General features: G+C 37.0%; 1 protein-coding gene across 3 annotated transcripts in view; it reads right to left on the reverse strand.

Moving 5' to 3' along the window:
• Nucleotides 1–5,505: 5,505 nt before the first annotated feature.
• WDR64 (WD repeat domain 64) overlaps nt 5,506–24,042 on the reverse strand; it is a 121,022-nt gene continuing 102,485 nt past the window's right edge. The window contains exons 24-28 of one of the 3 annotated variants that reach the window (XM_024976544.2): nt 20,011–20,199; nt 17,253–17,358; nt 13,281–13,361; nt 12,364–12,477; nt 5,506–6,230 (exon numbers count right to left, since the gene is read on the reverse strand). In XM_024976544.2, coding sequence (XP_024832312.1) covers nt 6,147–6,230; nt 12,364–12,477; nt 13,281–13,361; nt 17,253–17,358; nt 20,011–20,199 — 574 coding nt within the window. In that variant the 3' untranslated portion in view covers nt 5,506–6,146. Of the gene's footprint in view, nt 6,231–12,363; nt 12,478–13,280; nt 13,362–17,252; nt 17,359–20,010; nt 20,200–24,042 lie in introns of those variants that run through there. The other 2 variants (NM_001205438.3, XM_059875574.1) reach the window with 2 other exon arrangements.

Here is a 24,042-nt window from a genome sequence, read left to right on the forward strand (position 1 = left end):
CCTTCTCCATAGGGGTGCATACAATTTTCTAATTAGTGTTTTCAGATTCTTTGGATAAATACCCAGAAGTGGAATTGCTGGGTCATGTGATATTTCTAGTTTTAATTTTTTGAGAAATCTGCATACTATTTTTCATAGTGGCTGCACCAATAGTGTAAAAGCTTCCTTTTTCTCCCACATTCTCTCCAGTATTTGTCTTTTTTTTTAAATTTTATTTTATTTTTAAACTTTACATAATTGTATTAGTTTTGCCAAATATCAGAATGAATCCGCCACAGGTATACATGTGTTCCCCATTTTGATAATAGGCATTCTAACAGAAGTGAGGTGATTTGTCGTGGTTTTGGTTTGCATTTCTGTAATAAGTATCCTTGAACATCTTTTCATGTGCTTGTTTGACATTTTATATCTTCTTTGGGAAAATGTCTATTCATATCCTCTGCTTTTGTATTGTTTGGATTTCTTTTTTTATGTTGAGTTGAATGAGTTATGTATATATACACCTATAAATGTAGGTATATATATATATATATATACCTGTATATATTAATATTTATATTTAAATATACATCTATTTACCTATATGTGCTTGAACATCTTTTCATGTGCTTGTTTGACATGTTATATTTTATTTGGGAAAATGTCTATTCAGATCCTCTGCCATGAACATGGAATATCTTTACATTTATTTGGGTCTTCTTTAATTTCTTTCATCAGTGCCTTATAGTTTTCTGCATACAGGTCTTTTATGTCCCTGGTTAAATTTATTCCTAGATATTTTATTGTTTTTGATGTAACTATAAATGGGATTATTATTTTTTTGTTTCTCTTTTTGATAGTTTTTTATCAGTGTATAGGAATGCTAAAAACCTGTGTGTTGATTATTTTAAACTGAAACTTGACTGAATTTATTTTAGCAGTTTTTTTGTGGAGTATTTAGAATTTTCTATGTATAAAACAATACATGTTTATGAAGGATACTAGCCTATAATTTCCTTTTTTGGATTGCCTTTGTCTAGTGTTTGTATTGGGTTAATACTGATTTTGTAAAATGTGTTTGGAAGGGTTCCTTCCTCTTCAGTGTTTTAGAAGAGTTTTAAAAAGATAGGTATTAATTTTTTTGAATGTTTTATGGAATTTATTAATACCAGTGAAATCATTTGTTCCTGGGCTTCTGTTTGTTGGGAGTTTTTTATTATAGTTTCAATCTTGTTACAGTAATTGGTCTATTCACATTTTCTATTGCTTCATGCCTCAATCTCGTAAGATAGTATGTTTCTAGAAATGTATCCAGTTCTTGTGTATTGCCCACTTTGTTGGTGTATAATTTTTCGTAATAGTCGGGTATCATCCTCCATATTTCTGTGGTTATCAGTTGTAACGTCCACTCTTTAATTTCTCATTTTATTTATTTAAGGCCTCTTTCTTGGTTAGTCTAGGTAAAGGTTCTTTTCAAAGAACTAGCTCTTAGTTTCACCAATACTTTAGTCTCTTTCATTTATTTCCACTTTGATGTTTATTATTTACTTTCTTCTAATTTGGGCTTTGTTTGCTCTTCTTTTTTTTTTTCCTAGTTCTTTTAGGGGTAAAGTTAAATTATTTGGGATTTTTCTTGTTTTTTTTTTTGAGGTATCCTGTGCTGCTACAAACTTTCCTCTTAGAACCACTTTTGTTGCATTTATAAATTTTGATATGTCCTGTTTCTGTGTTAATTTTCTCTATATATTTGTAAAATTTCTCCTTTTATTCTTTGATGACTCATTCATTGTTACTCACTGTCCAGTAGCATGTTGTTTAGTCTCCACATTTTTGTGTGTGTTTTTTTTTCTTTTGATTGATTTCTAGTTTCATATTGTTGTGGTCAGAGAGATTGCTGGATGTGATTTCAGTCTTCTTGAATTTACTGATACTTTTTTTGTGACCTTACAGGTGATCTATCCTGGAGAATGTTCCATGTACACTTGAGAAGAATGTGTATTCTGCCGATTTGGGATGGGATGAAGTATGTATGTATTAAGTCTATATGATCTAATACCATTTGAGTCTAATGTTTCTATATTGATTTTCTGTCTGGATGACCACTGATATTTATTCTCAGGTGTTCCCAACTTGGTAGGAGTAAAATCTGCTAGCTTGGAATAAATCTAATTATGTCATCCTAAAAGGTGCTAGGATATCACCCAAAATATCCTAGCCACACCCAGAAGGTTGGGTGGACTTGGCTTCAACACTGGGCCAACTAGCAGATGGGATTTCAGGATATTATGAAATAAAAATAACCAGGATTTTGTGACCAACATTATATCTTCCACAATAAATGAATCCAAGAATTCGTTTAAATTAAATTATAAAAAGTATAAGCTTTATCTGCATTTAAAAAATTTATAATTAATTTGACTAAAAACAAACTTAGAAAACAACAAAGCAAACAAAACACAAGATATATAAGTGAATACTAATAAAAAATGGCATATGTCCAAGCTTGGCTTCAACAGATTCTTCGGACACTCTGCTGAAGTGTGCATAGTCTGACAGCTCTGGTTAATATTTCTTTGTTGTTTGGTCCTGTGTCAAAATGTTATATCCCTTATTCTATAATCTTGAATTTTCTGTATTAGTAGAGCTACTTAGTGAAGACAGGCCATTCCTTTGGTGTCAGAATATTTTACCGTCTCCTTCACCCTCCTAGTTTACTACTTTTAAACTCTGACCGCAAGTGAGGAGTAATCACATAGGGAGATTAACAACAACAAAAGTGATGCCTAGACCTTGCCTAGGAGGCTGAAATTGAAATTAACTATAACCCCTTCTCTGTTTTTTTTTCTGTTGCTGTAACAAAGTATGACAATCTCAATGGTTTAGAATAATACACATTTGTTATCTTACAGTTCTGGAGACCATATTTCTGAAATGAATCTAACAGGGCTATGTTCCTTCTAGAAGCTCCAGGGGAAATCTGTTTTGTTGCCTTTTCTAGTTTCAGCAGCAGCCTACATTCTTTGACTTGTGGCACCTCCTTCCGTCTTCAAAGCATATTACACCCAAGTCTGCTTCTGTTGTCAAATCTCTTTTTATCAATGTTGACCCTCTTGAAAGTAAAAAGTGAAAGTTGCTCAGTCATGTCCAACTCTGTTACCCCATGTAGCCCACCAGGCTCTTCTGTTCATGTGATTCTGCAGGCAAGAATACGGGAGTGGGTTGCCATTCCCTTCTCCAGGGGATCTCCCAACCCAGGGACTGAACCCAGGTCTCCTGCATTGCAGGCAGATTCTTTACCATCTGAGTCATGAGAGTAGCCCTTGACCCTCTTGCTGCCTTTCTTATAAGACTTTTGTGATTAGTTTTTGTGATTTGTGTTTATCTACATACCAGGATAAACTTGTCTTTAAACCCTTTTTCTCCCCATATGTCTGAATTGTAATGTAAATACTGCATTTTAAATCAGTAAGGAAATTAAAAAGACAAAATTTTTCTACATATTTTGTATATCATTAAATATTATTATTATACTGCCATTCTTAACAGTATGCTGACTAAAATATAATCATATATTACATAATGTGCAAAAATTCCAAAATATTTTTTTAGTCATAAAAGGGTCAAGAAATTGTATGTTTCTGTATAAAGAGGCCGGAGAGAATCCTTCAGTGAAAAAAGAAGAGGGATGCTAATTTAGAGCCCTGAATGCCACATTAAAGGGATTTAGTGCACGGCAGGGTATTCAATATTGTTTTATTCTAGGAAATCTGTGGGGATGAAATGACCTTCTTTTACAACTGAGATTAAAGACAGAAATGAAATCATTTTCATGAGGTCCTTTGAATTTTCATCTTTACTTTTAGAATTTTTTTAAAAAAGGAGTCTTCTGGGGGCAAAATGGATGAAGGAAGTTGAGAGGTAGACATCCAATTATAAAATAAATGTCACGAGGATGTAACATATAGCACTGTGATGTGGTTAATGATTCTGTGTTGTATATCTAAAAAGTTCCTAAGAGTAGATCGTTTGAAAAAAATTCTTCAGCAACCCTCAGGTACCTGCACTGTAGCTGCTCCCCCATGTGGTCACAGAGAGTAGATCATGAAAGTCCTCTTGAAGTGAAGTGAAGTCGCTCAGTCGTGTCCGACTCTTTGTGACCCCGTGGACTGTAGCCTACCAGGATTCTCAGTCCATGGGATTTTCCAGGCAAAAATTCTGGAGTGGGTTGCCATTTCCTTCTCCAGGGGATCTTCCCAAGCCGGGTTCGATCCTGGGTTGAACCCACCTTGTAGGCAGATGCTTTACTGTCTGAGCTACCAGGGAAGCGTGAAAGTCCTCTTAGACTTTTTTAACACAAAAAAAATTGTAACTATCTATGGGGATGGATGTTAAGTTAATTAGACTTGCCATGGTTAGTACATGCCTATGTATGGATGTGAGAGTTGGACTGTGAAGAAAGCTGAGCGCCGAAGAATTGATGCTTTTGAACTGTGGTGTTGGAGAAGACTCTTGAGAGTCCCTTAGACTGCAAGGACATCCAACCAGTCCATTCTGAAAGAGATCAGTCCTGGGTGTTCTTTGGAAGGAATGATGCTAAAGCTGAAACTCCAGTACTTTGGCCACCTCATGCGAAGAGTTGACTCATTGGAAAAGACTCTGATGCTGGGAGGGATTGGGGGCAGGAGGAGAAGGGGACGACAGAGGATGAGATGGCTGGATGGCATCAGTGACTCGATGGACATGAGTCTGAGTGAACTCCAGGGGTTGGTGATGGACAGGGAGGCCTGGCGTGCTGTGATTCATGGGATCGCAAAGAGTCGGACACGACTGAGTGACTGAACTGAACTGATACATAATAAAAGGTTTTTTTAGTTTAGTTTTCCAAAGTTGTTATGATTTTCAGAACCATAAAACCCTTCCTAGAATGTAAAGGCAGTATCAAATGCTCAGGGACCATAGGTTTTTCTTCCCATGTGGCCTTGTGCTTTGTGGAAAACAGACTAATACTTGACAGCAGAATGCTTTTATTACTCATAACCCTAAATATTTTCCCAAAGAGACCTGGTTCAGCCAGTCTTTAGGCTTTAATTCTTGATACCTTCTTCATTTGACTTATTTAAAATCTCATTTATTATTCATCAAATGTAGATGCTTTTATTTTTTACATGAGTACCCAATGGTAATTAATCATTTGATCAAAATACCAGAAGCAATTAATATGCTGCTGCTACTAAGTCGCTTCAGTCGTGTCTGACTCTGTGCGACCCCATAGACGGCAGCCCACCAGGCTCCCCCGTCCCTGAGATTCTCCAGGCAAGAACACTGGAGCGGGTTGCCATTTCCTTCTCCAATGCATGAAAGTAAAAAGTGAAAGTGAAGTCACTTAGTCGTGTCTGACTCTTAGTGACCCCATGGGCTGCAGCCTACCAGGCTCCTCCATCCATGGGATTTTCCAGGCAAGAGTACTGGAGTGGGGTGCCATTGACTTCTCTGTCAGTTAATATAGGTATCAGTAAAAGATGGACCCTGGCAACATCAGATAACCATTGAAATTCTAACATCTGGAATCAATATAGACTAATTGCAAATAACTTCTAACTTTAAGAAACTCTGGACATTTTCTTCCATATGACATTTCTCTAAATAAATAAGACAAATGCTAGAGGCCTGATTGACACTTTTTTTAATAATAATTCTTGTTGATTGCACATAGCATGACACATAAGTAATTTGCCTCCTGCTGCAAGCATTCTGATAATAATTCAGGTTATAAATTAGGGTGAACAATAGGGAGAGGTGGAAAGCTAGTCATTGATAACTGTATTATTTTAAATCTACTTTATGCTATTTATTTTCTTTTTTTCTTTATGTGTCATTTTCCTGAGAGTGAATGAGAAATATTGCCTATTTCAGTAAGTGATTTCCATGAAGGAAAAACATTGGCAAACTGGCTGCTTGCTACTTGCTTGATATTCAGAGATGAGGTCATCTGAGCACCCTGAGTAATCTTACCCACAGACAGGATGGCATGAGGATACAGAGATGGATAACAATATCTGATTGATAGACCCTCACTTTCATCCTGAAATAAAGACTGGAATATAATTGAGTCCTTGCCCTTTGATGTATAGCTCAGATAACAGCAGCCACTTCTGATTTTTCTCTTTTCACTTGGGGATGGCTGGGAAGAAAGAAGAAGCCAGGTTTACTTGTGGGACCAAATTTCTTTTCAGACTTCTCCTTCGTTGTACCTGAGAAATAAAGGACAGATAATTAATAACTGGATTATATGATGAGCACAATTTTTCGGAGTCAAGTTTTGCCACTAACTTTTGTAGAGGTTTTAATCCTCCTAAAAGAGGATAGTTAAATAATATCCTAAAAGAGGATAGTTAAATAAATAGTAGTTTAACTCTCCTGTGTGCCTCCAGGGTAAAAATGTGTTTAAAAAAATACAGGAGGTGGGGCTGCAGCAGGGCATGGAAGAAGAGCAAAGGCTTTAAAACTACTTAACTCTGCAGTTATCCATTCTTGGGATTTGTTGCCTGATCTGTAAATGGTTAGTTAAAAGAAAACATAAAGAAGCTTCCTAGGTTTTTGTAAGGTATAGATATTCTCTATTAATATCATCAGAGTCCACTGACTTACAAAAAAAATAATAAAGTCAAGTGATGATCCCACAAATGAGAAAGTTTTCAATTAGGTATTTTTGGAAGACATGCATATAGAAAGTTAAACTCATTTGATTTCAAAAGTCCAGGTTAAGAAATGTCTAAATTTGTCAGAGAGGAGACAGGATGGTACAGTAGAAGGACTCGAGCTTACCTCTTCTCATGAAAACATCAAAACCACAACTAACTGCTGAAAAACCATTAACAAAAAAGACTGGAACCAACCAAAATGACAAGGAGATGCAGGAGGGGTTCATTTGCAATACAACCTGGCTCACCAGAGGGACAAAACTTAGTTCCACTGGCCAGAGGATAGGTACCAGTTCCTTCCACCAGGAACCCTGCACAAACCTCTTAGGCCAGACTCAGCTACCAGGGGCAAACACCAGAAGCAAGAGGAGCTACATTCCTGCACCCTGCAGAATGGAGACAGTAAAAAGAAAGGCAAAAAGATAGCAGAGGAATATATTCCGGATGAAGGAACAAAAAAGTGAAATGGAGATAGGCAGTATACCCAAAAAAGAATTCAATGTGATGATAGTAAAAACCATTCTATATTTTCAAAAAGAATGGAAGCACAGATGAAAAAGAATATAAAGAATAACAAAGTTGAACAATAGAGTAACTGTGATGCAAAATACATCAGAAGGAATCAATAGAATAAAGGAGGCAGAAAAATGGATAAGTGAGCTGTAAGACAGAAGAGAGTGACATGATATATTTAAAGTGGTGAAAGGGAAAAACTGCAACCAAGAATACTTCTGTATAGAGAGGCTCTTGTTCAGATTTAAAAGAGAAAAGGTTTATAGCCAAGCAAAAACTAAGAGAATTCAGCACCACCAAACCAAACTAGCTTTAAACAAGTGCTAAAGGAACTTCTCTCAGTGGAGAAGAAGACCACAACTAGAAAGAAGACAATTGCAAATGCAAAAGCTCACCAGTAAAGGCAAACATGCAGTAAAGGTAGGAAATCATCCACTACAAATGTGATATCCCAAATTAGCAACCGTGGGACTTCGCTGGCAGTCTGGTGGTGAAGATTCACACTTCCAAAGCAGGAGGTGCAGGTTCAGTCCCCGGTCAGGGGACTTAGTTTTCCACATGCTGCACATCCAAAAAAAAAAAAAAAACCGCAATGATGATAATAGGCAAGTACAAATGCAGAACATTGGAAATGCACTTGAAATGTAAGAGAACAGTAACTTCATCATTTATATATGGACTGTATATCAACACTTTGTGGTAACTGTAAATAAAAAATATACAACAGATATATACACACAAAATAGAAAAAACAACACTAAACATAGCCATCAGATCATTAGAGAAGAGAACAAAAGAGGAAGGGAAGAAAAAAAGATGAAAACAAATTCAAAACTGAACAGAATGGCAGTAAGAACATACATTTTGAGAATTACCTTACATAAGATGATTAAATGCTGCAACAGTCTAAAGACTTAGACTGGCTGGATGGATATGAAAATAAAACCCATAAATATGCTTTCTACAAGAGATCCACACTACATCTAGGGAAACATACATACTGAAAGTAAGGGTATGGAAACAGATACTGCATGCAAGTAAAACTCTCTAGAAGCTAGATTAATAATACTTGTATTGGTTAAAATAGACTTTAAAATAGAGAGTTTTGAAAGAGACAAAGAGAGACACTACATAATGATCACGGGATCAATCCAGGAAGAACACGTAACAATTGTAAATATATGTGCTCCCATATATATTGGAGCACCTCAATAGATGAGGCAAGGCTAATATAAAAGGAGAAGGCAAGCCATAAAAGGAGAAATCAGCAGTAACACATAATAGTGGAGGACTTTAACACCAGCTTTCATCCATTGATGGATAATCCAGAAACAAAATCAATAAGGAAACACAGCCCTTAAATGACACATTAGACCAGATGGACTCAATCAATATTTATATAGCATTCCATCCAAAAGCAGCAGAATACATATTCAGGTGCACATGGAATTTTCTCCTGGATAGATCACTATAAGAAAAAAAAAGACAATAAAAACCTGTGGAGGCTAGCTGATTTGCAACCGAACAATGAGTGGATCACTGAAGAAATCAAAGAAGAATCTAAAATATATTTGGAGACAAATGAAATCATGATGATCCAAACCAATGGGATATAGCAATAGGAATTCTAAGAAGGATGTTTAGAGCAATAAAAGCGTACCTCAGGAAACAAGAAAAATGTTAAATAACCTAACCTTATACCTAAAGCAACTAAAGAAGAACAATCAAACCCAAAATTATTAGAAGGAAAGAAAGCATAGAGATCAGAGCAGAAATAAATGAAATAGAGATGAAGAAAACAATAGAAAGGATCAATGAAACTAAAGCCTGGTTCTTTGAAAAGATAAAATCAATAAAGCTTTAGCCAGACTCATCAAGAAAATGAGAAAATAAAGGCTTACTTCTCTTACAAGTAAAAAAAAAAAAAAAAGAGGCTCAAATCAATAAAATTTGAAATGAACAAGGAGATAAGAAACAACACAGAAATATAAAGGATCATAAGAGACTACTGCCAGAAATTTATGCCAGTGAAATGGACAAACTAGAAGAAATGGACAAATTCTTAGAAAGGTACAACCTCCCTAGACTGACCCAGGAAGAAATAGAAAATATGAACAGACCAATCAGAAGTACTAAAATTGCAACTGTGATTTTAAAACTCCAAAAAAAAGTCCAGGACCAGATGACCTCCCAGGCAAATTCTATCAAACATTTAGAGAAGAGTTAACACCTATCCTTCTGAAACTATCAAAAAAAAAAAAAAAAATCACAGAGGAAAGAACAGTCTCAAACTCAGTCTATGAGACCAACATCACCTTGATACCAAAACCAGACCAAGTTACCACAAGGAAGGACAATTAGAGGCTAGTATCATTGATGAATATAGATGCAAAAATCCTCAACAAAATACTAGCAAACAAAATCCAACAATACATTAATAGGACCATACACCACAGAGTAGATTCATTCCAGGGATGCAAGGATTGTTTGGTATCCACAAATCAATTGGTGTGATACACCACGTCAACAAGTTGAAAAATAAAAACTATATGATCTTAATAGATCCAGAAAAAGGTTTTGACAAAATTCGACACCCATTTATGATTAAAAACTCTCTAGAAAGGGGGCACACAGGGAACCTACATTAATATAATAAAAAAACATATATGACAAACCCACAACTAACATTATACTCAATAATGAAGAGGTGAAACCATTTCCTCTATGATCAGGAACAAGAGAAATTTGCCTACTCTTGCCACTTTTATTCAGCGTAGTTTTGGAGGTCCTAGCCAAAAATAAACTCAAAATGGACTAAAGGCCTAAATGTAAATCCAGATACTATAAAACTCTTAGAGGAAAATATAGGCAAAACAGACTTTGACCTAAACCACAGCAATATCTTTTTCAGTCCATCTCCTAGAGCAATGGAAATAAAAACAAATGTAAGCAAATTGGACTTAAACTCAAAAGCTTTTGCACACCAAAGGAAACTATAGACAAAACAATAAAATGACCCACAGAATGGGAGAAAATATTTACAAACAATGTAATCGACAAGAGATTAATCTCCAAGATTTACAAACAGCTGTTTGTATTTATCAGTATCAAAGAAAAAAAAACAATTAAAAAATAGGCAGAAGACCTAAATAGACATTTCTCCAACGAATACAGACAGATAACCAAGAGGCACATGAAATTTTCTCAATATCACAAATTATTAGAGAAATGCAAGTCAAAACTACAAGACACCAGCTCACGCCAGTCAGAATGACCGTCATCAAAAAGTCTACAAGCAATAAGTACTCCCTTATTGCTTGTAGGTAGAGGGTGTAGAGAGATGGGGACCCTCCTACACTACTTATTTGAATATAAATTGGTACAGTCACAATGGAGAACAGTGTAACAGTTCCTTTAAAAACTAAAAGTAGAACTACCATATCATACAGCAATCCCACTCCACGACATATATCCAGAGAAAAACATGGGCCAAAATTATACTTGAACCCCAGTGTTCATTGCAGCACAGTTTACAGCACTGTTTAGCTATGACATGGAAGCAACCTAAATGTCCATTGACAGAGGAATAGATAAAGAAGCTACAGTACATATATACAATGGAACAACCATAAAAAAGAACAAAATGATGCCACTTGTTGCATCATGGATGGATCTAGAGATTATCACAGTGAAGTAATTCAGGCAGAGAAAGATACGGTATTATTTATATGTGAAATCTAAAAAATTATACAAATGCACTTATTTACAAAACAGAAACAGACTCACTGACTTAGAAAAGAAACTTATGGTTACCAAATGGGAAAGGTTGAGGGGAGAGATTTAACAGGTTGGGATTAACATATGTTGTGTGCTTAGTCATGTCCGACTGTTTGTGACTCATGGACAGCAGCCCGCCAAGTTCTTCTGTCCATGGAATTTGCCAGACAAGAATATTGGAGTGGGTTGCCATTTCCTTCTCCAGGGCATCTTCCGGACACAGAAATCAAACCCACGTCTCATTGGCAAGCGGATCCTTTACCACTAGTGCCACCTGGGAATCCCTGGGATTAACATATACATACTAATATATAGAAAATAATCAACAAGGACCTACTGTATAGCACAGAGGAGACTAGTTAATATGCTGGAATAATCTATATGGGAAAAGAATCTGAAAAAGACTAGAAGTGTGTATATATGTAACCTAATCACTTTGTTGTACACCTGAACCTCATATAACATTGTACTGATAAATCAACTATACTCCAATATAAACTATAAATTAAAAAATGAAAATAGAATTCCCTGGTGATCCAGTTGTTAGCTCTCTGTGCTTCCATTGCAGAGGGCTTGGGTTTGATCCCTGATTGGATAACTAAGAAATCCTACATGCCGTTTGTTGTGGTCAAAAAATTAAAATTAAAATTACTACTTGTTAGATCTTCCTCTTAATATTTGATCAGTTTGAATAACTAGATACATGGCCATAGTTTAAATTAGGCTCATACAAACTTCCTAGAACTAATACAGCAGTTTTAGTTTTTTTAGGCTGTTTATTTTAAGAGACTGAGCATGATATTTGGAGTAAAAAGTTGACTTCAGGTTATGACTTAATTTTATATGATCTTTGGTAAGTCATTTTAATCACCCTTTTGGTTCCTTTTTTTCCCCCCAGTTCTAAGATGAATGTATAATATTTTATTTGTGATCTTTGTGAAAATCAAAGAATCATTTATAAAAATACCATGTTAGCTATAAAGTTTTCTGTTAGTTTTCCTACTAATACATGGAAAAGATTCTCCTTGACTTGGCTGGTGAGCCAGAAACTTACTGTTATCTTGGCTCCATCCTGCAGGTACAATAATATTAGAAAGTAAGAATGGCTACACAGCCATCAGATATGTCATGCCATACTGCCTGGCTTTTAAAATTAGTCAGTGAACCTAAGTTTGAAATTAACTCTAGGATGTTAATTTGCCCAGGCTCAGAGATCCTGCTTGATTTTTCTGTCTGTCCTGGAAATTTATGTTTTCCTTCTCACTGAGCTAAAACATATGCATCCTGGAATATTTGTAGACAGAGTCCAGACCTGAGATAATTTTAGGCCCAGAAATAAGAAATAATCCAAACCAAAATGGTATACATTATGGAATTCTAAGTACTAACTCACTTTTTCATGTTGAACATGGCTTCCCTTCTTCTTTCCATGAATGCCATCTGAAGATTCCCTTTGTGCTTCTGAACCAATTAGTGGAAGGAATCTTAGACTAGTGGGGCTTGGTACCTAGGAGCCATAAATAAAGAATAAGACATACTTAAGGTGATAAATTCTGTATTATGAATTCAGGGATGGGGGATAGGAAGTGAGAAGGTCCAACTGCTTTAAAACATACCCACCATCCCGGGAGTCCACTATTAATTCTGATGCTTTCCCCTTAGCAGCATCTATAGCTTAACTGTTTAATACCTGTAGGAGGTTATCAACCTGGTCTTGGGAAAGAGAAGTAACATTTTATAAAACAATATTATAAGTTAAAATTAGGGTGCAATGTTTTGTCTTTGGTTTATTATTCTTGGTTAATTAAACAACAGAGGTTATCTGGGTTGGAGACTTGAAGGAGAAGTAGGGATCTGGAGGGAAACAAGGGGTGGAGGAGTTATTGGCAGAGGAGCAGCACAGGCAAAGTCACAGTAGAGGGAAGAGCAGAGATGCTTAAGGAATGGTAAGTCAGCACACTGGAGTGTAGTGTACATGAGAGAATATGGTGGAAAATGGGGTTATACGGTTCAGGTGGAGGTCAGACCATGAGATGCCAGGCTAAAGGCATTTAGTTTTATCCTATAGGTGATGAAGAGCCAGGGTAAAGTCTGAAATACTTTTCTGTAGTATTGTTCAATGTGGAATGACAGAAAATGATCAAAGCCACTGACGCAGAAACCCAAAGATTTCTCTGGTTTTGGATTCAGCATGTTTATGGAATCATCTTTCTGCTTGGTTCATGTGATTGCTTGCTTAAGGTCAGGAATGAGATGCCAGATTCCCTAATTATTCTGGAACCACTCTAGTCCTAGATACCTCCAACTCACCCTGTATATGGGCAGAGAACCAAAAACAATCCCTGCCTCTCTGTTTTCAGTCATGAAACCTTCCAAGGCATGTTTTCGAATCTGCAAAGAGAGGAGTGAATGTTTAATGAAAAGGGCACTTTATATCAGTGGCAAAATTCCTGGAATCAAATTCTGACTCTTCCACTTATTATTTGCATGGTCTTAAGCAAAGTCTTTCCCTGTTGACAACTTATGAGAACAAAACATATATAGTAAGGTGCTACAAATGTAAGATTTAAATCTATTGTATTATATTACTAATAACAATATGTCAAAAAGAAATGAAAAGAAGTGAACAAATTTTACACAATTGTGAATGAAAAGGAATGGGTAAAATAAAATTGCTAGTAGAAATCAGATTCCTACTTGAAATGTATTTTTATATCAAGCATTAAACCTTTGTTATTTTACCAACCAACTGAGAAGATAAAGATGTGGTAAGAAGAGGCCAAGCCTTATAACATTGAGTGCATTCATTTGTTTCAAGAGCTTTAAAACCTTTCTAAAGGTTTCCCCAAATTTATTTAACATTTCAGTTAAATTACTTTAACGGTTACCACTTCAAGTTGGAAAAGAATATTAAATGTGAATATCAATCTTTATTTTTAGGTTGTGCTGTTCAACACAATCAAGCATTTGTTACGTGCTATACATGTATCTTTGCCCATAAAGAGCTTATGATTTATTGGTGGAGGGGAGAAGTAAGAGTCAGTATACCAATGGTTCTATTTCAGTGTAGAACATGGTAAGTGAACCTGTTATGAGACACAAGACAGGGAGAGATGGGGGCCTTTGGGGAAAGTGGAATTAACATTTATTGAATGCCTACAATGTACCTCATATACATTTTCTCATTTAATCCTCAAAAAAACTCTTTGAGAGATTAGATTATTAGTTAAGATAAAATAACACCTAAGATTAAACTGAAGTCTGTTTCATTCCACAGCCAGTCTCTTTCTTGCCTGTCACCCAGTCTTCTGGGCGAAGCTATCCGAGTTCCCTTTGGACAGAAAATGAGGGTTTATAAAATGGTTTCATTTGGAAAGTGTTAAATACTTATCAAACATGAAGTTGATGCTGTGAAAAATGACATATTCCGTTTTACAAATTGGAACAATGCCATCAACTCGAGGTTGTCACTGTCCCGTGCCCAGTCCTTTTCATCTTCTCTCGAACGTAATGACCATCTGAATGTTGTGTTCTTAACTCTCTTGCTTTTGTTTATATAATTTTACCTTTTATATAACTTTTTGCCAAAACAGTATTTTGTTTACTTTTGCCTTTCCTCTATTTTTATCAAAATGAAATGACTATGTATATATTCCTATGCACAACTTGTCTTATTCAGTAGTATGTTTCAAACATCCATCCGTGTAGGGAAGTGTTATTTGAGTTCATTTATTTTTACTGCTCCATAGTATTTTAATTTATAAATAGGCCATAATTTAGTTACCAGTTATACTATTGATGAGCATTTAGGCTGCTTTCAGATTTTTGCTGTGACAAATAGTACTGCTATGAGCTGTCTTGTTCCTGCCTCCTAAACACATGTTTAGGAATTTCTGTTGGCACTTATTCAGTTCAGTTCAGTTCAGTCGCTCAGTCATGTCCGACTCTTTGCGACCCCATGAATCACAGCACGCCAGACCTCCTTGTCCATCACCAACTCCCGGAGTTCACTCAAACTCACGTCCGTCGAATCAGTGATGCCATCCAACCATCTCATCCTCTGTCGTCCCCTTCTCCTCCTGCCCCCAATCCCTCCCAACATCAGAGTCTTTTCCAATGAGTCAACTCGTCGTATGAGGTGGCCAAAGTACTGGAGTTTCAGCTTTAGCATCATTCCTTCCTAAGAACACCCAGGGCTGATCTCCTTTAGAATGGACTGCTTGGATCTCCTTGCAGTCCAAGGGACTCTCAAGAGTCTTCTCCAACACCACAGTTCAAAAGCATCAATTCTTCAGTGCTCAGCTTTCTTCACAGTCCAACTCTCACATCCATACATGACCACTGGAAAAACCATAGCCTTGACTAGACGGACCTTTGTTGGCAAAGTAACGTCTCTGCTTTTCAATATGCTATCTAGGTTGGTCATAACTTTTCTTCCAAGGAGTAAGAGTCTTTTAATTTCATGGCTGCAGTCACCATCTGCAGTGATTTGGAGCCCAAAAAAATAGTCTGATACTGTTTCCACTGTTTCCCCATCTATTTCCCATCAAGTGATTTAGGAATTTCTGTTGATACTTGGTAGAGTATGCCTATTTTCAATTTACTAGATAATGCCTGTCACATAATTTTCCAAAGTGATTCTAGCAATTTACACTATTTCCACCAGCAGATTACTGTTCTGATTGTTATAAATGCACACCGATTGTCAGACTTTTTGATATTTGCCAATCTGGTGGGTATAAAATGCTATCTTATAATATTATTGATGTGTGCTTCCATGATTACTAATGAGGCTGAGCATCTTTTCAGTTACTTATTGTTTGTTTTTTCTTTTGTGAGGTATCCAAGTATTTGACCCTTTTTTAAACTGGACCATCTTTTCTGATTATTGATTTTTTCCTATACTGGATACTAATACTTTGTCAGTGGCAAAGTAGGATGGACTTTGACAGAGAGAGATGATGGTTATGGCAGAGGTAGCCCAGGTGGACTGTACGGACAGGAGACTGAGAGAAATGTTCAGGAAAAAACAATTAGCCTGATTTATAGAGAATCAGATTGGAGAAGGAAATGGCAACCCACTCCAGTGTTCTTGCCTGGAGAATCCCAGGGACAGGGAGCCTGGTGGGCTGCCATCTATGGGGTCGCACAGAGTTGGACACGACTGAAGTGACTTAGCAGCAGCAGCATAGAGGGTCAGACAATTATAGGTTAGAAATGGGAGATAAGTTTTAATCAGAGGTAAATTTGGTTTGTATTGTGGAAGATCTTGAAGAAATCCATTTTTATTAATCCATTTTAATTATTTCCAGTTGTTGGTGGTGATGATGTTCAGTCGCTAATCTGTGTCCTACACTTTGTGACCACATGGACTGCAGCACGCCAGGCTACCCTGTCCTTCACCATCTCCCAGAGTTTGCTCAAATTCATGTCCATCAAGTTGGTGATGCTATCTAACCAGCTCATCTTCTGACACCCTCTTCTCCTTTTGCCTTCAGTCTTTCCCAGCATCAGGTCTTTTCCAATGAGTTGACTCTGCATCAGGTGGCTTTAGTATCAGTCCTTCCAATGAATATTCAGGGTTGATTTGCTTTAGTATTAACTGGTTTGATCTCCTAGCAGCCCAAGGACTCTCAAGAGTCTTCTCCAGCACCACATCTTGAAAGCATTTAGACCTTAGCCTAAAGGCTCAGAGGCTATATTCATTTTTTAGAAGTTTTAGAAATTGAAATACAATAAATCGCAATGTACATTTCTCTTCTATTCTGCGCAAAGAGAAGTTTTTCTATCTGTGATAGGCAGAATAATGGCAACCAATGATATTCACACACTATTCCTCCCACCCCAAATCTGTAAATATATTGCTTCATTTGGCAAAAGGGACCTTGCAGATGTGGCTAACATTAAGCAACTTGAGATGGATCATCCAAGTGGGCCCAATCTAGCCACAGGAATTTTTAAAAGCAGAGAACATTTCCAACTGTTCAGAGAGACAAGATCACAGAAGAATAGGATTTTCTGGCTTTGAAGGTGAAAGAAGAGAACCACAAACTAGGGAATATGAGATTCTGCCTAGAGGCTCCGGAAGGAGGCACAACTCTGGCGACACCAGTGAGACGCAAGTCAGACTTCTACAGAACTGTGAAATAACTAACTTGTATGGTTTAAACCACCAAGTTTCTATTGACATGTAACAGCAGCAATAGGAAACGAATACACTGGACATATTAAATTCAGAAAAACAAAAGCAAAGTGATATTTTTTGTTGTTTTTTAAAGCTACCTTAGGAGAAGAAAGAGACTTGAAAAACTTAAAATCATGTTCCACTTCAAAGGCCTTAGGAGGTGTACGTTTGAAGAGCAAAGACATCGAGCTCATTTTTTGCCATCTGCATATAAAGATACACACACATATTAAAAACATGGTTAAGGACATACCTATGCCTACTCAACAAGTATCCATCATGCCCTTTGTCTGGGCCTCCAAATTCTCTGGCTCCCATGACACCAGTCCTAATGATGTGACCTTTGCACTTAACTCTTATTTCACTTCCCAGAGTTCCCTCCAAAGAAATCACCAAGATTTCTACTAAATCTCAACATTCCATGAAGTTAACTTCATTAATAGCCATTGGGGGGAAAAAAAACAAAAACAGAAATCTCTGGTATAAAACTAATGTTTGATTTTTTTTCATATGACTCAGGTCAAATTTCCATTATATTTAAAACTTACTTATGTGTATATTTTAAAAGTCATAACTAAGTATTAAAAATGTAAACATATGTCTTCTAAATGTAAACATATATCCTACTTTAACGTATCCCAAATATATCATACTGTTTCATACTTTGTATCTATCATTTATATCTGTCGCCTCTGCTTGAAAGTTCTCCATTAATCATTATTTGTTCCACAGTATATTTTGAGTGCCTACTATGTGCTAAGCACTGAACTAAGAATTGGATATATAAAGATACATAAAACATGCTCCTAGTCTTCAAGGAACTCAAGAGAATAGTAAATAAGATGCATATTAACAAATCAGAATATAGTGTTTTCAGTACTAAGATACATGGATTCTCAAGACTCAGCAATTACCCAAGGAGACTTATCAACTTTGCCTGGTGAACTTTGCCACATCCTGATGAATCTTGGCTCTACTGTCACACTTCTTACATTTTAGCCAGATGTCTTCCCCAGTGCTCCTTACTGCCCAGCTAAGACAAGCCTTGAACCCTTCAGTGTGGTTTGGCAATCATTTGGAACCCTCGTTAATTGTTCCCCAACTGTTTCTGTTTTGAACCAAGTTCTGTGTGGCTTATGAGTCTTAGCTTCAGTTCCTGTTTACAACTGTTCTACCGACTTTTGGACTACATGATGGCCCAGCCTTGACTTACTCAGGATTTCCCTAAAAGACTCTATCTTAGACAGTCCTCTCTGATTCTTTCCCCTTTGGACTCATCTTGTCAGATATTCCAGTTCTGAGTGAGTGAATGAGTGAGTGAAAGTCGCTTAGTCGTGTCCGACTCTTTGCGACCCCATGGATAGTCTAGGAATTCTCCAGGCCAGAATACTGGAGTGGGTAGCCGTTCCCTTCTCTAGGGGATCTTTCCAACCAGGGGATTGAACCCAGGTCTCCTGCATTGCAGGCAGATTCTTTATCAGCTGAGCTATCAGAGAAGGCCAAGAATACTGGAGTGATCTGCTGGATATTACCAGTCTAGGTATTCTAGTTCTGTGAGGGCTAGACATTTAGACATCTACCATTTAGGGCTGGGCTTTGCTGATGTTGAAAGCTCAGATGAGCACTAGTCACTTCCATTATGACAAATATTCAGCCACAGTCAAAACCAGGACTGAACTTTGCAAAAGCATAAAACAACTTTTCACCAGTATTTTATTCTTTACTGGGGACTGTTCTTCATCCCCTATGCCTATAAGCATGCTCAAGTCTCCCTCACAAACAAGCAAACTCATGAAACAAACTCTTCTTCAGTCCTACAGCTATTTGACTTCCTAGCAAAGTAACCTATGCGGTCATCACCTCACATCTCCCATTTATTTCTCAACCATGATGATGCAATTTTTACCCATCACTCTTTGAAACTTAGAATCATCAGTGACCCTTCAGCTGACAGACATGCAGGATCCACTGTTTGCTTTTCTGTTGTCCGATGTGATTTCACCGCCACATTCTACAAATATGTCCTCTCACTTTTCTTCCTCTCTCGTCCCTTGATTTCCATCGCACCCTTTGTTTCTGGCTTTCCTTTCAACCTATTGGCTATTCCTTCTTAATGTTTTTCACTGGTTTCTCTTCTTTGGACTGCTCTTTACAGGCCATTTCTTGATTTCTTCCTCAGTTTTCTGTTTCTGCTCACTCTGTATACAGGACCTGAGTGACTTACCCAGATTGAAAATCCTATTATGCTGATGACACCAAAACCTTTACCCATAGGTCTGACCTCTTTGGGGAGCTCCAGACAGATCTGTCTGCTCATTAAATATCTCCACTTGGAAGTCCCACAAACATCTCAGACTTAAACCTGTCCAAAACCAAATTCACCATCTTTTTCTTCAGACCTCCTCTTCCCCTTATGTATTGTATCATAGTGATTTCTGTAAGGCCCTCATGTTGGGCCTTAAAAGTCTTATTGTGCTTTGGCCCCTATAGACTTTTCTTGCTTTATATTATGCAAGATATTATATCGTCACTACTTGCTCCCTGGACCCCAAGCCTTGAAAGACTATAACATGGTCTTTCACTATTTAGTGTGTATGCTTAGGCAGTTGCCTCCTTGATCTTTGTTCAATTAAATCCTGTCTGCCCTTCTGTGATTATTTTAAGAACTCATGTTCTTAGAGGTACTATTATACCAAATTATAGCTTTTGTTTACTTGTTTCTCCCTTTCCCTCAGTTGCAAAATTACTGAAAAGTTCTGGGCTTTTCATCTTTGAGTTCTCCATGTTCAGCACAGTATGACAATATCATATAGTTTAATTTCATCTGCTCACCTAAAGAATCCCAAATGCTCTTACCTTTGCCGGTCAAATACCAGAGGATATTCATATGTTAGCTTCTTCTCTGTGAATTTGCTTTCTTCTTTTATTTCTATGGGATATTCAGTAACATCACAAGGCAAAATAAAATCACTTGTCTGTGATAGTTCAAAGGTCCTGCGCTGTCCAAAATATCCACAGTAATGACCATTGAGGGCATGCCAGAGCCTGGGGAAAGGCAAAGGCAGAGAGAAGAAAGTAACTGGAATTCAGTGGAAGTTACTCTGTTTGGGTCATTTATGTAGATTTTTCTTGGCCCAGCAGGGATTTTAAACTCGAGTCCAGAACTCTACCTATTAAATATGTGGAGCTAATCATAACATAAACATTTTTACCAGTTGGAATTCTAATCTACAACAATTTTGGAAATGTCGTTTTAAATCTATACTTATGATAACCACTTATTAAACCCAGAAGACCAGAAATGGATTTTTCCCAAAATAGTAGTGCTCATTCAACTTAAATTGACTCGTCTGTTGAATTAGGCTGTAGAATGGGCCATATCTCAGCTGTCTAATTTCTGTATCAGCATCAACAGAACTTATGGGAGGAGACATCTACTAACGGTTTCACTCTTACCAAAATCATTTCAACCGCCATCTGTATTTTCTACTATTATGGAAACGCCATACTATTTTTTACAACTGAGTTCTGGAATAAGGTGGCAAAAGAAGTGATTCTTTATACATATGCATTATTTCACTCCAAGAGGTCCTTCTAAATAACCCACATGGTTTAAAGTCATACAGAATGTCATTAGCAAGAGTATGTGTCCTATGTCTTATGGAAATAAGACACAAATAAAATAATGTCCAACAGATCTTCCATTTATGTCTTGATTTCAAGCTCAAAATAGCAAGTGATGGAAACAATCATAATGTGCCTACCTCAATGACCCAGGAGGAGAATAATCTAAATGGATTAAGAGTAGATTCTACAAAGTCTAGGTGGTATCCCAGTTCGAAGAGATAGGCACTGAGGAGGAGGTAAAACAGAGGAATCCAGTCAGGGGTCCTCACACCTGACAGTGGCCTGAGAATGTGCCCTTCCTTTCATACTTTAATTCCCCAGTGCTACGTAGATGTTTTTATGGACTTCCCAGAGACTTGACCAAAGTGAAGTTGACAAGCCCTCTCAACGCAGAAGTTAGAGGGGTGAGGGCCTGGCTTCAGGATGACTCTAAATTCATTGTGCTGGAGGCAAGGACTGAAGTAATTTTTGGTCTTGTTTTCTGGTGTTTCCTGCTTCATGTGCAGTGTTCCCAAATGACTAACCCCATCTCTCAGCCTGATTTTCTAGGAGTCAGATATAGATTTGGATCTTTACCCCTCTCTAGCCTCTGTCCCAAAGCTAAGCCTTTATTATGCTTTTTCCTATGATAAAATCAATCTTTTTGACAAACAAGATTTAGAGTGTTAAATGCTTCCCTGGTGGCTCAGTTGGTAAAGAATCTGCCTGCAGTGTGGGAGACCTGAGTTCAAACCCTGGGTTGGGAAGATCCCCTGGAGAAGGGCATGGCAACATCCTCCAGTATGCTTGCCTGGAGAATTCCATGGAGAGATGAGCCTGAGGGGCTACATACAGTTCATGGGATCGCAAAGAGTCAGAGACAACTGAGTGATTTTCACTTACACTTAGGAAGTGGCAGTGAGTATTAGCAGAAAGACTTATTTGTGAAAAGAACTGTATTCTGAGATAGCTGTTAATAGAGCTAGGTTTTTTGAACTGAGTATTTAGGGATAGCTTCACTTGAAGGAATTGTAAAAGTAATTTCTCCATGCCATAGATAACTGGTTTGAGCAGGAAAAGCTTATAAATGATAGAGGTGTGCACACATGTAACGTGTGGGGAGTGTGTGTGTGTGTGTATGTGTATTATAATGCCCAGTTAACACTTATGATGACAACTAAAAATAAGCTAGAGCAGAGACTCAAGGGACGGAGTCTTGGAAAACACCTATAATAATTAAATGTAATTTTCATGTCAGTTCATTTTTCCTATGAATAAAACAACAGATCTCTTTGACAGAGAAAGCAGCTCTGTTTGCCCTCAAATAACATCTTATCCTAAAGATTCATCTTGAACTCGGTATTTCTGAAAGATTTTCATCTTTCCATATTTCAAATGTTTTCCTTTTGTAGTGCTTCTTTTCTCAATGAATGACACTAATATTCATCTACTTTTATAATGCCTGGAATCATTTGACATCTATCTCTTACCTTCTCTTTCAGTTAAAGTTTATGTCTTCTGGATTTTGCCTCCTAGATAGTTCTCAAATCCAAAATATTTATTCCTAGCACTGTTACCACTCCCTGCGTTCACACCACTGTATTCACCAGTGACATTTAACTGGTCTTTGTGCTCCCGATATTGCTGCTCCAAAATCCATACCTCACACATTATTAATTTTAAAACATATCTCAAATTAAATGAGTGTTAGTCGTTCAACTCCTCTGCCCATGGAATTCTCCAGGCAAGAATACTGGAGTGGATAGCCATTCCCTTCTCCAGGGGATCTTCCCGATCCAGGGATCCAACCCAGGGCTCTTGCACTGCAGGCAGATTCTTTCCTGTCTGAGCTATATATAAACTCTACTAATTATGTTACTCACTCACTTAATATTTTTTGATGGCTGTTTATTTCAAGATGAAGATCCAAATCCTGAACAGTGTCTGCTACATGCTGTATGGTCTTGTCCCTGTCTGAATCACCAGGCTCAAGCTCATAGCTGGCTAGGGTCTTCTGAATTTCAGACCACGGTCATTCACACAACATAAAATATTTCTTCCTTTTCATCTTTCTTATGTTTAAACTCTTGAAAACACTTTGAAACCTCTTTATCTCCCTTGATCTTACCTACTTTTATGCCCTTAAAAGGCCAATTCATTATCATGATTTTTAATGTAATGTTTTAAACTTTCATTTTATATTGAAGTATAGTTGATTTAAAAAGTTGTGTTGGTTTCAGTATAAAACAGAGTGATTCCGTTATACATGTACATGTATATATTCTTTTCCAAATTCTTTCCCCAGGTTATTACAGAGTATCGGGCCTAGTTCCTTGTGCTATGTACTAGGTCCTTGTTGGTTATCTATTTTGAGTAGAGCAGTATGTACATGTCAATGGCAAATTCCCAATTTATCCCATCTCCCTGGTAACCAAAAATTCATCCTCTAAGATGTGAGTCTGTTTCTGTTTTGTGAATAAGCTCATTTGTATCGTTTTTTTTTTAAGATTCTGCATTTAAGTGATATCATATGGTATATGTCTTTCTGTGTGCCACTTGACTTAGTATGGCCATCTTTAGGTCCATCCATACTGCTGCAAAAGGCACTATTTCCTTCTCTCTAATGGCTGAGTAGTAGTCTGTTGTAAATGTGTACTACATCTTCTTTATTTGTCAGTGGACGTTTAGGTTGCTTCCATGTCCTGGCTATTGTGAATAGTGCTGCAATGAACACTGGCTTGCATGTATCTTTTTGAAATATGGTTTGAATTATATGTAGCAATTTGTCTCAAGAATGGTCATGAAATTTCCTTTCTCTTTATGTGTGTGTATATATATGTGTGTGTGTATGTATTTTTAGCGTTTTATGTATGTATACTTAGCATCACTAGGCAATTAAAAACAAGTAGGTTTGGTAGACCATGGCCACTATAGTTATTAATTCCAAAGTAGTAGATCTCTAAAGTCCTCATTAGAAGGGAAAAAAAATTTTTATTACTATGTATGGTGACAAGTGTTGACTTATTAAGGTGATCCTTTTACAATATATACATATATTGAGTCATTGTGTTATAATCTGAAACTAATATTTATTATTTAAAACTTCAGTTTTTAAAAAAGCTGATCCTAAGGGGAGGCTTTCGTCCTAGTAAATCATCTCTGTTTGCTCCAATTGTAGCACTGTGCTCACCCCTCTGAAGTAAGAGGAGCAACCAAGGAAGAAAAGAACCACAAAAACAAGTAGACTTTTAATGTCAATTACATTTTCATTGAAACAATTAC

This window comes from Bos taurus, chromosome 16 (genome assembly GCF_002263795.3).
Source record: "Bos taurus isolate L1 Dominette 01449 registration number 42190680 breed Hereford chromosome 16, ARS-UCD2.0, whole genome shotgun sequence".
Taxonomy (NCBI): Eukaryota; Metazoa; Chordata; class Mammalia; order Artiodactyla; family Bovidae; genus Bos; species Bos taurus.